Below are 15,440 nucleotides of genomic sequence, written 5' to 3'. Positions count from 1 at the left end.
TTCAATTCTAGAAAATATCAGCCAGTATTTTGTAAAACTTAAATGACAACTCTATCAAATGATAGCTTTAAAAAAACAACTTTTGATTTTCACAAAGCATATTAAATGTGTCCATGTTATACAGTTTTGAGCAAATGCAATTTGTTAAGATCCTCTTCACAAAAGGCCATTACAATGGCCTTGTTCTGCGGCTTGGAAGCATAGAACTCAACATTACAACATCCTAATAGCATACGTTAGAATGAATTTTTTTGTGTGTATTATTACTTTCAATACCAGCCTCGCAGTTTTGGTTTCTCCCCCAGCATGCATTTTTGGTAATTGTCTTAGGGCTAACAGAAGCCTGTGGACAACTTCCTGAAGTGCACTTAATTAGCCTGAAGGTTTTATAAACTGCTGTACATGTAGGTCCCAAAAACTGTCAGGATCTGTCAATCTGATGTATACAATATGCATTCCTAATCTTAGCACTTTGTACTAAAGCTTAAAACAACAAGAAATTCCAATCTGGTACCTTTTTAATGAAACAAGTGCTTAAAGAAGATTCTGGAAAATGTCACATTAGCCTGTATCAAAATCGAGACAACTTGACTCCACTTTGCATCTCTTGGGTCAGCAGAGTTAGAGCAATGCCCTTTTAGCTATATAAAGGGTAATGTTAACATTTATTTGGAAAACAGTCCACATTTTCTAGCATGTTGCTGCAATCTTTTTTTTTTTTTTTTTTTTTTTTTTTTTTTTTTTTTGCTACAATGTGATGCTGCCAACTGATTTTGCCATGTAAACTAGCGCAAGGCTAGTGACACAGGCAAGTAAAAATAATCTGCTAAGGGACTATAAAGTCCAAGCGAAAGTTTCTTAAAATGCAAATGGATTGTGCCTCTGTGAAGGAGTGAGATTTCTTTTTATAATAGTTAAAGGGGAACTCACGTTTTATCTTATGTGCCATTTGCATGGGCTCTTATTCTGGATAGATAGATGAACACCGCACTATTTTATTAAGTTGTAATTTCAGAGGGTTTAAGTTGTCTTTCTTGAAATGGGCTGATTGAGACGGGGTACAGTGGGTCGGGGGAGTGAGGGTCCAAAGGTTTGTAGAAGGTACATTGCAAGTACCTGGGGCTGAGTCTCTAAGAGGTTGAGGCACATTTGTTAAGACTGAGGGAACTTAGCTTTGGATGTGGTTGTTTGTCTCTGTAGGTCTGTTAACCTGGCTAACCAACGTTGGCCTTGGGTGAAAATCAAAGTTCTCACTCAGGAGATTTATGACATCGTCCCATGCCAATATCAACTGCTGGATTTAGTGGCTCACCGTACTTGTTTCAATAGAAACCACTTGATATAATGATCTGTTTTACTAAAAAGAAATTCACACCCTTCCACTATATATAAGAGGCAAGATGAGTGTCCCTTGACCATTTGGCCAGTATTAACAGTGCTGGGCCTGAAATTACATACCACAAAAATGGAGGCAGAAAGGAGAATAAATCACAGTAGCATTAAAATCAAGTTTGTCAAAGTGCAACAAGGAAACATCATCAGGAAAGAAGAGAAATATATATATATATACTACAGACATTTAAAAGAGATAGCAATTGCTCAAAGCTGACAACAGCGGAAAGCAGGATGACTTTTAATCATCTCATTGATGCATTAAAAAATCTTTCAAAAGAAGCTATGTATTTGTCTGGAGTTCCCAAGGGTCCCAGGGATGTTAGTTTTCCTTGGTGATTTAAGCCACAGTTGCTGGGAATCTTTTTGGGAATTGAGCTAGATTATATGTAATGGTAATCAAACACTATTACTTATTCTGTTCTTTGACTTCAATAGTCAGAACTTCTTCCCCAGTCTCAGTTGCAGGAACCAGGCTGATGGTGAGTGACTGAGAGCCAGGTCCCCAAGGTAGCACTGCCCTTTTAATCACCTGGGGCATTTCCTCCCTTGTAATAGAACTTCCTCTGCACTGGGACCTGCCCAGTGCTTTTTCTGCTGGCTCTGTTCCTTTGTCTTCATATTGTTTTCCTTCCCCCTCTCTTCCTTTGGAATTTTCACCTTTTTTCTAGAAGAAGGCATGAAAAAGAATTAGTGTTGATACCATAATCGAGATACTGGGTTCATCACCGAGCAAACACGGTCTGAACGAGTGAATGTAGGAGTCATGTAGGTCGTGCTGCTCACTGTCATTTTTCACCAAGGTTACTGTTTTTAAATGTTTGTGTTTTATGTTTATTTTATGCCTATGATATTTTAAATGTTTAATTTTAATTGAAACATATACAATATGCAGTAGAAAGCCTGTTATCCTTCCCAATAATAGCCTCCCAGTCACTGCATCCAGCACTCCAGCCTCCCAGTCACTGTTATCCTGTTGGCCTTGTTACCTACCTGAGTGGTTTGTTCTCTCTTTCCTTTGAGGAGTCTTCCAATGCCTACCTTTCCTGTGTTTCCCAGGAGAGCTTTGAGCATTTTGGGTGTCTCTTCTTTTGGTGGGAAAAGAAAGGTAGATCCTGTTCTTGGAGGGACTGCCTGTGTCTTTCCTTTCTGGCTTAAAAGTACTCTGGAGACAAGAAAAGAACACTATTTTGAGTAGTTCTGTGACAGTTCCCACAGTCTCCCTGAAAAGTGGTAATTTCTTCTGCCCATGAATTTTCATCGGGTACAAACTTTCAGTTTCAGGTGCATCTCATCAAGACAGTTATAACTTTGAAGGGCTAATATCCAAAATATATAAAGAACTCAAGAAACTAAACACCACCAAACCAAATAATCCAATTTAAAAAATGGGGTACAGAGCTAAAACAGAATTCTCAAAAGAGGAATATCGAATGGCTGAGAAACACTTAAAGAAATGCTCAGTGTCCTTAGTTTTCAGGGAAATGTAAATCAAAATGACTCTGAGATTCCATCTTACACCTGTCTGAATGGCTAAGGGACAGCACATGTTGGTGAGGATGTAGAGAAAGAGGAACACTCCTTCATTGCTGGTGGTGGGAGTGCAAACTTCTACAACCACTTTGGAAATCAATATGGTGCTTTCTCAGAAAATTGAGAATAGTGCTACCTCAAGACCCAGCTATACCACTCCTGGGAATATGCCCAAAAAGATGCTTCATCATACAACAAGGATGTTTGCTCAACCATGTTCATAGCAGATTTATTTGTAGTAGTCATAATATGGAAACAATCGGGATGTCCCTCAACCAAAGAATAGATAAAAAAAAACAAAACTGTGGTACGTTTACACAATGGAATACTACTCAGCAATAACAATAAGGATATCTTGAAATTTGCAGCCAAGTAGATGGACTAGTAAAGATCATCGCAGACCCAGAAAGACATGCATGGTGTGTGTGTGTGTGTGTTTGTGTGTGTGCGCGTGTGTGTGTATTCACTTATGCACAACATGTTTTCTGAGAGACTCCACCCAGCTGAGGATAGGGACAGTTGCTGGGACTCACAGCCAGACTCTGGACAGATTGCTGAGAATTGCATGGAGGGGTGGGTGGTGTATGGAAGGACCCGGAGGGGTCATGAGCTCCACAAGGAGACCATCGTGGCTGGTCTGGACTCAGAGGGGCACTGCACAAACTGATGCATCAAGGACAATGCGTGCAGAGAACCTAGTCCTCCTGTTCAGATATGGCCGATGGACAGCTCATTCTCCACAGAGTGTGGGGAGTGGACACTGCCTCTGAAGTGAACTCTGGTTTCCTTGATTTGATCACTTTCCCTTAGCAGGGCAACGTTACTGGCACACAGAGGAAGAGGATGCAGGCTATCCTGATGAGACCTGACAGGCTGTGATCAGACAGTGGGGGAGGAGGCCCCCCACACCACCACCCCCCATGTCAGTGATCTAGGGGAAGAGAATAGGACAGAAGAGGGAGGGAAGGTGGGAACGGGAAGATATGAGCGAGGAGATAACAATTGGGATATGATGTGAATAAATTATATTAAAAACCATTCTATTAAAAAAGCTATAACTTACTTCCTGTAACACACGTATCCTCATCTTAGATTTTATAGAGTAAAACCAACTTTGTCCACTTTTACCCCTCATATAGTACCTCACTCTGTAGTTCCATCTGGCCTGGGACTTGGCCCAATCCTCTTGCCTCAGCCTTCTAAGTGTTGGGACTCTACGTGTGCACCATCACACCTGCTTCCACTGGGGATGAAAAGGACATACCTGGCTTTCTTCATGAGGAGCTTTTTAGAAGCTGGATAATGCAGCAGAATTTCTTGGAGAGTCTTTTTGTCCAGAGTTAAAAGATGGGCAAAGCCATGGGCCGCCACATCAGCTGTTCGGCGGTTGCCTCCTCCTTTTGCCAGAAGGCTGTGAGATATGAAAAGCAGGTCTTCAGGCACCAGTTTCACTCATCTCCCATTGATTTTCCTTTTTCAGTCTCTAATGAAACTGCCAACTTAATTATTTAGCTACACATTTTACATTTGGTATCTCAAGGTAAATTTGTAAGGTGTTGACTTTCTCTCAACATAATAAGTTCTTCCAATGGGAAATACAAAATCCTTAGCAAATACTGTGTGCTTGCTACCTTTCGTCCATGGTTCAATTTAATGGTCAACATGACATAATCTAGAATCACCTGAAAAAGGAAGTCTTAATGAGACATTATCTTGTTGATGTTAATAGAGGCCAGAAGACTTGCCCCCTATGGGTGGCATCATTCTCTCAGCAGGGGATCCTGCTCAGGTTGTATTAAGAGTGGAGAAAAAGAACTGAGCACTCATATGCATGCATGTGTTTATTGCTCTCTGTTATTGACTGTGGATTTGACTTGTTGCTTTAAGTCTCTATTGCCTTGATTTTCCTATAATGATGGGTTGTAATGTGGCATTGTGAATCAAATATACCCTTTCTTCCTTAGGCACTATTGTCAAGGTACATATACAGCAACAGGAAGCAAAACTAAGACAACATTTTATTTCAAGCTCTCTGGACACTAAAGACACCACTTTTCTTAAAGATGCATGATTACCATCCATCTCAAATATTTGAAAATCTCTCTTCCCAAGAGAATTTTGGAAGATGGCTATATTGCTTACTTTTCTACTGAAAATGATAAAATTATTTTAAAGATTTATTTATTTATTATGTATACGTGTTCTTCCTGCACTCCAGAAGAGGGCACCAGAACTCATTACAGATGTTTAGGAGCCACCATATGCTTGCTGGGAGTTGAACTCAGGACCTCAGAAGCCATTTCTCCAATCCTCCTATAAAATATTTTTAAATAAATATCAGTAGTTGCAACTATTCACATCCAGTGTTTATCTGATCTCTTATTTAAGGGAAACCACTTTGTCAGAACCTTAGTCCTGCTGAGGATGGAGTATTTCTCCTAGTGCAGCCCATTGAGCCTTCTTCTTTTAGCCAAGGGATGGAAAGCTAAACAAGTCCTGTAAGGCATAACTCACACATGCTGCAGAAGACAGAGATGGATGCCTACAACTGCAGATTATGTTCTCTCCTACGTAGTAGTGGGAATTGCAGTGGGAACAGATGACAGATAAACAGATTCCTCTGAGGAAGGATACGTAAGGAAGCATGGTCATTAAGGGAGAAAAGAGAGAGCTCAGGAGGAATGTGCAGCTCTTGTCATTAACAGCTCTGACAAACACACATACCACAGCTCCTTGTCAGAGTAGCATGAAATGTGATGCGAGATGTGCATCTGTCTCACTTCCTATTACCTTATATCTAGCTTCCAACAGAGACAAGTGAAACAATTACAAATTATATAAAAAAAAACACATGTAAGAAATAGATGAGATGACACAGGTTTTAGAAATCATAGGCAGAGAAAATTTAAGACTATAATTAAAACACTAAGGAATATGATGAAAAAAAAGGGAATCATGTAAGAACAAGTAAATAATGTAAACAGATGAAAAGTCCTGATACAGGTCTAGAGGAGGTGAATAGAATGGAAAAGGGAGGGAGGGTGGGAACAGGAAGATAAGAGCAAGGGGATTACAATTGGGATGTAATGTGAATTAATAATAATAATAATAATAATAATAATAATAATAATAATAATAATAATAATTTTAAAAAAGAATCCAAAAGAAATGCAAGAAATCAAAAGTGCTATAACAGAGATGAAGAGCACTTCTGATGGACTTAGCAACACAGCAGCCTAGAAAAGAATCAATGAGCTTGCAGATAAGTTAATAAAAAATTTCCATACTGACATGCAGAGGACAAGCAGAACTGAACTGGAGACACAAAGAACTAGGGATCACTTTGAAATATGAGAAATACACATAACTGGAATACCAGAAGGAGACGGAAGAAAGAAGAGAAAACACATTTCAAGCAAATATTCAAGAGTTTTCCAAAGCTAATGTCAAACATCAGCACACAGAAGCTGAGAGATTGGATAACATCAAAAAAGGAGAAATAATTTGTCGATCCCTCACCTGCATTAGAGATGGTCTCTTCTGTAGTAGATGGCTGTTAAAACAGAGATTCACAGCTGGCCAATGTGCAGGGAGTAAGAGACTCTGGAGCTATGGAGTACACAGCCCCATATATGTATGTATGTATGTATGTATGTATATATATATGTATACATATACACATACACACACACACCAAGATAGGGATCTTTGTGGGATTAAGGAGAGCAGAAAGATACTAAAAGCCAGCTGTAGTGAATGTTTTAGTGAGGCAGTATTTGCAGGACATAACATGGTCATTACACACATGAATTCACAGTAACTATGACTGGATGCATAAGCCAGCAAAGACATCAACATGGATGGAGCAGGATTATGAACTCCTACTCCTAGATGAAGATGCACAGGCAGCTGGTAGGTAGTGCTGGAGGGAGAGTCAGCTGTCTTCATGCATGTGGGCCCTGGGACGGTACTCAGTACTGAGCCCCACATGGACTCAACAGACTTAAAACAGAGCACATGAAATTGGGAGGGGAATATGGGAAGAGGTATATGGGAAGGGGCAGAATAGAGATTGATTTGGTCAAGACAAATTATGTGCATGTATGGCATTTTTAAACAATAAAAAGGGGGAAAGAAAAGATAAACATAACAAACAAATTAACAAAGATCCCTCAACTACTCCTAGTATATTATATTTAAATTACAAGAAATCAAACACAAAGAATAAATCTTAAAAGAATGTAAAAGGGGGAGATAATCGAATTATGCACAGACCAAGACCACAATAGGTTTCCTATAAGAAACCGATCTCATCTTTAGACAGCGGATTGAAATACTCACTGTTGAAAGAAAATCTATGACCTGTAATTCTGTATTTAGTATTCTTCAGAAGTAAAGGAGAGAGGGAAAAAAAGATTTCTTTAAATAAACAAGAACTAAGAAAATCCATTCCTGAGTGACGTGCCCTACAGGAAAGGTTCAAAGAAGTCATAAGAAGAAAACAAAACAAAACAAAACAAAACAGAAAGCAAAAACCCATAGATAAGAGGAGTAACAGAATATGAGCAAGTGAACAATAGTGTCACAGAGTGGGCAGGGAGGAACTGTGATGGAGGGCACTCTACACGTGACCTCGCTTAAGATGTACATGAAAACTTTACGGAAGGAATTACTGTTTTAAATGTTTGTTTGTGCTTTTCTTCTGAGCGTGAGCATGATCCTCCTGCCCCTCCCATGAGCAGCTAGGGTTATAGGTATGTGTCATCATGGCTGGCTAAGAATAATTATGCTAAGAAAGGAGACACAACCGAACCTGAGCTGGATGGGGTAGCCTATAACCTAAGCATCTGGGAGGCTGAGGCAGGAGGATCATGAGTTCCAGGCCAGCCTGGAGTGAAAAACAATATATATATTTGAAACAAACAAACAAACAAACAAACCAAGCAAACCCAAAAGTAAAGTAAGAAACAAACACCAGAGCAGAAAGAAAAGAAAAGGAAGAGGACCTAACTCAAAGCTGGGTACTTACCTCCGTATCATTGAAGGTGGGGCTTGGGAAAGGAAGCCCAGGGCTCTCTAAACCCCTGAAAAATTAAACTCCTCCTCCAAGACGGGATGGACATATGTTGTACCCATCAGCGTGACTGTGCTAATGCATGCTTACTTCAGACAATGACTGCTTTTGCCAGAGAAGACAAAGTGCATTTTGCTCCATCTAGGTACATATCTGCTCAGCATTTTGTGCATGCACCGCATGTGCTCCACCCAGCTAGCTAGCTGTCACCTATCACCATTGTTTTTTTTTTTTTATTAACTCACTCACCCAAGTTTCCACTTGCCTTCTTGCTTATCTAATAAGTGGAAGGAAACGGGTTTGATTAGGTAGTTTCATTCACACTCCTGTGGTTTTCAGTACAGAGGGGGTAGTTAGGCAGGGCAGGATGTCATTTGGGAGCTTAATCTGAAACCCGGAGAACCTCTGTGAGCATGCCAAACTACACGGGAACGGAAATAACATATTTAAATGTCAGGCTATTTTGAGATTTCTCAAGCTTTAATTAAACTTGCCTACAGGTTGCACGTTTGGAGTGCTTGATGAGTTTCTAAGCGGAAGAAAGACTCCGTCTGCCAGATGGATTTTGCCCAAACTCTCTCAGCAATGTTTAAAATAGCATCCTTTTTCCCCCTCTTCTTATCCACAAAATGCTTCCCCAGCATTCCACGGGTGGAAAGTTTTACTCATTAAATTGCTTAGGAAGAAGGCCCCTGGCTTGATATCCACAGGCCCGGGTACCGTTTCCCAAAGACCACATGTCCGGGAACACGATGCTACAGTTAAATGTCTCCAGGTTAAAAAGAAGCTAGTCCTGAGCAACAGTACTAGGGGATGAAAAGGAATCCGTTCTAATCCTGGACCCATTCATCGCTGTGACCTTGGATCGCTCAAGGACATTTCTGAGTTTCTGTTCATTCATGAAACTATTAAGCCCCACAAGGTATTCAGGCAGTGGGTGAAAAAAGAAGGAGCATACCATCAGAGCATGATATCTCTAGGTGAGAAGGCTGCAGGACTAGGGAAAAAAAAAATCACCATTTCATATACCCCTAAAGAACACAGTACTAACCACTTTTTGCTGAAAACAGAAACCATTTTTCATCGGCTACAGGAAACTGGTTCTCCTTAAAGGACTGGCTTTTTGTTGTCTTGTGATATTCAGTTATGAAAAAGGTTCAACTAGATAAGATTTTCTAAGGATTCCTTTATCCGGATTTGTCATATGTTGAGTAGACACTCGGAGCCTGGTGCAGGAACTGAGTTACTTCTGCGAACATATCAGAGAGAAAGTGTGTCTAGAGAACCTGTTTGTGTAAATGTCAGCTAACAACTTGTACACACACACACACACACACACACACACACACACACACACACACCCCAGAAGCATTTCCCGACATTCATGTATAAGAAAACCAGTCATTCCTAAACTGATATATTAATACCACTGGGAGGTAGAGCCTTTTGGCGCACAACCTACACAGCTCTCTCCAGCAAGTCCCTATGTTTAGAAACACTCACAGGGGACAGCAGGCTACAAAAGAGAAGGTACTGAATGCAGAAATGTAAGGAAACCAATGGGAACGTGAGTGAAGCTTATTTAAGAGTTAAGCTTTGCTACAGGTATTTTTTTAAGTTTTGCATTACGTCATTTATACTAGTAAAAAAAAATTTTTTTTTACGATAGGTAGAGATATCTTCTGAAGGACTTAATAAAAAGGCCACTCCAAGAAGTGGTGGTAGGAGCCATAGTCTCTGAGTAGATACAAAGGAGAGCACAGACGAGAATATCAGTGCTAGTGCATATTGTTTTCAAATACAGTTCAGTAGGAGCACCATGCTAGGTGGAGCACCAACAGGCCGAACAGTGAGCTCCAGAAACCCAGCTTTCTTTGTGTTGTTCTGTAACTATCCGTGAGACCATTTAGAATATTTCAGGCGAGAACTAACAATCCTTCAGGCATTGCCTTCCTTTGGTGGGCTTATCTGTTTATTAGTGCAGTTCTGGTGATGGAATCCAGGCCCTTGAGTGGGCTAGGCAAGTGATTTACCTCTAAACTACACATTGAGCTTTGATAAGCAGTTTGTGGTATGTGTTTGAGGTCATATGCAATTTCTTCAGGAAAGGAAACAGAACTCATTGTATAAGTTGAAAGGGAAAAACAGACATAAATTTAGAATATGTTTATAAAAAATGAATATGCGGACATGCCATACACCATAATGGGCTGGTTGCAATATTGCAAAGATGACTAACACAGACTTCAAGCTATGTGTAGCTAGATAAGTAGGTGCATACGAAGACAGCTGGGCCAGCAAATATTAATACTATTAATGACAGCGGCATTCCTAGGCAACATTATCCAGTGCTTACTGCAAGTGAGAGTGTTTTGTAAGTTGTTTTTATGTACTAATCCAATGGATGCATCCTGTACTAATTAACTGAACTGCTTACATCTTCAGCCAGGCTAGTTGGCCAGTGAGCCATCACATTGCACATCGTGTACTAATTTGTGTACTAATACGATTAATGTATCCTCACCATCTTCTAAGATAACTGTGCATCACTGTGGATGCGTTTGGGGGAGGAAAAAGAGTGGTTTCAGACAAACACTTTCAGACAAGACTTACCCACAGGTCTTGGCATGGTGTAAATTTAGTCAGCTCTCTTATACAACTCAGAACCATCAATTCTTTGATAACTACAGAGAGTAGATTCTAAAATAAAGACGTTTCTGGTCTTAAGTGTATTTTCTCATGTAGAATTACTTCCTGCCATAGAAATAAAATTAATTCTAAAGCCATCTGTGAGAAAGCATCATCTCCATTGTTGAGAGACTAAAACTTCAAATATTGGTTCTCATTAAGCAAATTTCCAGCTGAGTTATATTTGGGGACAGGAGCTCAGATCACCTTGGTCGACATTTCTTGGGACTTTGTCAATCTTGTCAGGAAACACTTTGTTCCCTGACAACTTTCCAACTCAACTAAGAATAAATTCTCACAAAACTTTTGCTGGTGAGCAAACATCAGAGGATGTTCTCGGGTCACCTCTGCCTGGGCGCCTTGCTCTTTGCAGATTCTTTGATATTCATCAAGTACGTGCTAAATGCAAGCACATCGTAGCCTAGATTTTCTTTTTTAATATTTGAAGAGCTTCTGTACACCTGACTTTTTAACAAAGTTGGAGAGTTTATATTTCACAGCTGTCAAATATCTGGTTCATTTTTTTTTCTGTCAGATCTTGGTTTCAGAGTTGAGTTGGCCATAGACAAATGGATAAACAAAGAAGAATCTGGGTAAAGTTCAAAGGAGGAGTGCAGGGAAATAGAATAACATGCACCCATCACTTTATGACCTGCATATTAATCTCTTTTTGTGTGTCAAGGGAATACTTTACAAGCATTCTTTGGTAAGACAATACTAATCAAATTAGAGTACATTAGCCTTTTTTTTTCTTTTTTTGAATCACAGTGACTAAGAATTTCATTTATGTGTATAAAGTTTCTTTTTTAAAAGTACTTTAGCATTAAAACAATTCAAATTCTATTTTATGTGCATTGGCATTTTGCTTGCATGTATGAGGGTGTCATATCTTTCAGTTACAGACAGTTATGAGCTGCCATGTAGGTGCTGGGAATTGAACTGGGTCTTTTGGAAGGGCAGTCAGTGCTCTTAACCTCTGAGCCATCTCTCTAGCACCTAAAACTTTTAATTTTAAAAGTTCTTTTCTTTTCAAAACTAAGGCACTATATTTTCTTGTTTGATGATGGCATTAATTTGGCTTAGAAGTTCCTTGCCAAGGTTAGGGTCCATAAAGTTAACTAGCCTGGGAAGATGGCTTGTTTTGAAAATATAAGAACCTGCACTCAAATTCCCAGCATCTACATTAAAAACCAAACATATCAAAACCCAGGCAAGGCTGCGCATGACTGTAATCCCAACCCTGAACAGAGATACATTCAACTTGAAACCTCACTGGCCAACCAGCCTAGCTAAAAACATAAGCATCTGGTTCAGTGAAAGACCCTGTCTCAAGGCAGTCAAGGGGAAAGTGACCAAGGAAGATAATTAATGTCCTGTTCTGGGTTCTGTTTGTGTACATACAGCTGCACGTACTTACTCATGTGTCTGTGTCATAACACACACACACACACACACACACACACACACACACAGAGAGAGAGAGAGAGAGAGAGAGAGAGAGAGAGAGAGAGAGAGAGAGAGAGAGAGACAGACAGACAGACAGACAGAGAGAGAGACAGAGACAGAGACAGAGAGACAGAGAGAGACAGAGAGAGACAAAGAGAGAGAGACAGAGAGACAGACAGACAGACACACACACACACAGAGTTTCATCATAACAGTTAAATTCCATGATGAGAACAAATTTCAAGTCAAAGGGCCTCTCCTTGTATGAAATTTCAGTGATGCTAATTATATCATTGTTATTGTTCTCAATCACACTTAAACATTAGAAACAAATCAGACTGGTTTGATAACGTATGTCAAGGGTCTGACTTGGGGATAAAGAGACTATTCAGTGACCAAGAGCACTTGGTACTCTTTCAACCCCCCTGAGTTTGATTCCCAGCATCCACGTCAGGTAGCTCACAAGTACCTTTAACTCCAGCTCCAGGAATGCTTCTGGAAATAAAAAAAGAAATTATGCTACCTGTATGCTATTCCAAGTAGTCATTAAAGAGCCTACTTTGGCACTGTATTGAATTCTTTCCAAAATGATCCTGAGAAAATTTGAACAAGTGTAATAAATGATATTGATTGTATAAGTGTTCATAGGCAAATGGTGAGGCACAAAGGTTCTGTACAGTCAGAGACCACACTACAGAAGACATGGTGAAAGTGTAAGTACATTTTAAAATTCATGTTTTGTTCATGTTAAAGACAGGAAAAGATTGGAAATGCAGGGTTTTATTCTCTAGTATTAAGTATTCCTTGGGGGGGGGGAGGTTAAGCAGGGTTTCTCTGTGTAGCCTTGCTGTCCTGGACTCACTTTGTAGACCAGGTTGGCTTCGAACTCACAGAGATCTGCCTGCCTCTGTCTCATTGTTGCTAACTCACCTAACTGCTATTTCTGCCTTTCATAAAAGGAAGGCAAAATTACATAAAAGAACATCACATGGTCTAACTAAGCATAAGCATACACATGACAATTGTCTGAAGAACTAAATATTTCTCTGGTATGTCTCTTTAAAAACTATTCAGGGGGAAAGCAGAGTGAAGAGAAAAACTTCAAAATTACTTTTCCAAAACATTTGACTTTTTTGCAGTGATACAGAGTTAATATAGATAAAAAGAATTCATCAGAATGGACAATTCGACCAGAAAAGTCAGTACATATTTTGCAAGAAAACCAAATGATATATGTCACCCAGTTCTACTGAATAACTACTATGTGATGTCAAAAGGACTGGAAAGTGAGTGACATGTAGTGTAGAAGTAACTTTTATTCACCAGAAGTAATGTCACCTCTGAGTTTTACTGTCTGCTAACCTACACCTAATCCTGGAAGCTTCTAGGCTCTGCACAATCTTATCTAGGCCTGAATGTTTTCAGCCTCTGAGTCTTACTGTTGAATAAGCTCACACTTTCTACTTCTTTCTGAACTTTGTTTGGCTGCTTGGTTAAACTCTACTGTTCTGCCTCAAAACTCCTCTCCAAGCTGACTTATTCAAACTGGCTTCTCTCAGCTTCTGACTGAATTGCTCTACTTGGCCTCATACTAACTTTGGTAATATGTTTTAATATTTTGCCTCCTTCTCATTCTCTGGCTTGTTCTGTCTTCTGTTTCTGTCTAGTTTCTTCTCTCTCTGCAACCTGTCTCTGTATAAACTGTCCAAGTAAAACTGTCTTCCGTCCACCCTGTCTGCTCCTTCAAGTAGTTTCCCTTTCCTCTCTGTTCTGATGAGACTTGAGCATATCCTATTCTGTCAAATCTTTCTCTGATTTCTCACTTTGTCTGCCACTCAGTTAGACACCACTTTCAAACATGTCTACAGACAAACTTAACCCTCATTGTTTGGGATTAGAGGTGCACTAAGGGCATGTCTGTGTTTCAGCTTAGAAGGATTGAATGTGTGTGCTAAGGTAGTGCCTATATTCCAGAATAGCCATGTGGCTGAATTAAAATCCTTCTACAGTGTAGAAGGAAAATGATTAAATTCCTGAACATGAATTAACTCCTAGGAAAGAAATTCACTTAGCAAATATTTATTGACTGTCTATTCTCTTCCTGATACTATTTAGAGGAATAGAAATTACAGCAATCTATTAAAATGTAAAAACAAATAAAAAATAAAGCAAGGTCAGCAATGCTGAGGGAAAAGAGCTATACACTGTTAATTGTATGGTACATGGGTTCATTATTCTTTTGAAAATTATCTGCTCATATGCTTGAAAAATTATAGAAATGCTTCTACTTTTGGCCTACTTATTCTACTTTGGGGAATAAACCTGAAAGAAATAAGTACAAAGAACAATGAAGTAATTTTACAAAGATAAATCCAGCAGTGCTATTTTTAGTAATAACAAAAGCCACAAAACTGGCTCTGAATAATCAGGACAGAAATGAACATGTATTTGTACAATCACTGGCACACAAACATTATGCATGTACCTATTTATACAACTATTGATACATTTATCGGCCAAACATTGTCTTAAAGGCTAAGGATGCAACGTAGGACGAACTGCATGTCATATCCAGTAGGACTTTGGGAGCCTGTGCAAACTAGAGAGATGTGTTGTTTCTGGGAAATGCAGACTGTGGGTGCAAACCATAGACAGAAGAATGTCCTTTTCTTTTCTTTTCTTTTTTTCTTTTTTCTTTCTTTCTTTCTTTTTTTTTTTTTCAAAGTAAAAGCATGGATATGAGTGAGGAAGGTAGCCAGAGCTCATGGCTCCAGAGGGGAGTGTGTGCTGGATTTCAGCTCTCCTGGCTACGTTAGGACTTAAGATGTAGAAAACATAGTTGTAACAGTCACAAGTGACTCTTTTGGTACTTCCAATTGGAGGGAGTGATGGAGAAATAAATATATCAATGAACATCTAGCTACGAAAATAAGCGATTGAAAAAAAGTGGATATAGTGTGACAGGAAAATCTGGGAATCCCTTACACTGGGGAATCCAGGAAGGCTCCAAACAAGCTGAGATGTGCAGAGAGGGAGGGCGGTGATGGAGGCAGGTGGTAAAAGCATGCAGGCAGAAGTAGCAGCAGGTGCAGAAGACTGTAGCTAGAAAGAGTATGGCACAGTCAAGAGATTGGCAGGATGCTGGAATAAACATGTAACCTGAAGTAGGCAGGTAGACAAGGCTAGATGCTAAAGGATTTGCTAGGCCAAAACAAGACCTTTGCACTTATTCTTAAGAATAGCAGAGCCAGGCGTGGTGGCACACACCTTTAATTCTAGCACTGGGGAGGAAGAGGCAGGTGGATTT

The 15,440-nt window shown here is 39.7% G+C and overlaps 1 protein-coding gene across 1 annotated transcript in view; it reads right to left on the bottom strand.

Annotated features, from left to right (window-relative positions):
• Positions 1-1,742: 1,742 nt before the first annotated feature.
• CNGB3 (cyclic nucleotide gated channel subunit beta 3) overlaps positions 1,743-15,440 on the bottom strand; it is a gene marked incomplete at its 5' end in the record, with an annotated part of 167,854 nt that continues 154,156 nt past the window's right edge. Inside the window, 3 exons of the mRNA XM_084771690.1 lie at positions 1,743-2,059; positions 2,386-2,557; positions 4,190-4,336. Coding sequence (XP_084627816.1) covers positions 1,802-2,059; positions 2,386-2,557; positions 4,190-4,336 — 577 coding nt within the window. The 3' untranslated portion in view covers positions 1,743-1,801. The remainder of the gene's footprint in view (positions 2,060-2,385; positions 2,558-4,189; positions 4,337-15,440) is intronic.

The sequence above is a fragment of the Acomys minous genome (genome assembly GCF_964271855.1).
Source record: "Acomys minous genome assembly, chromosome: 1".
Taxonomy (NCBI): domain Eukaryota; kingdom Metazoa; phylum Chordata; class Mammalia; order Rodentia; family Muridae; genus Acomys; species Acomys minous.
The sequence above is the reverse complement of the archived record's forward strand: the minus strand, read 5'-3'. Positions and strand labels throughout refer to the sequence as shown.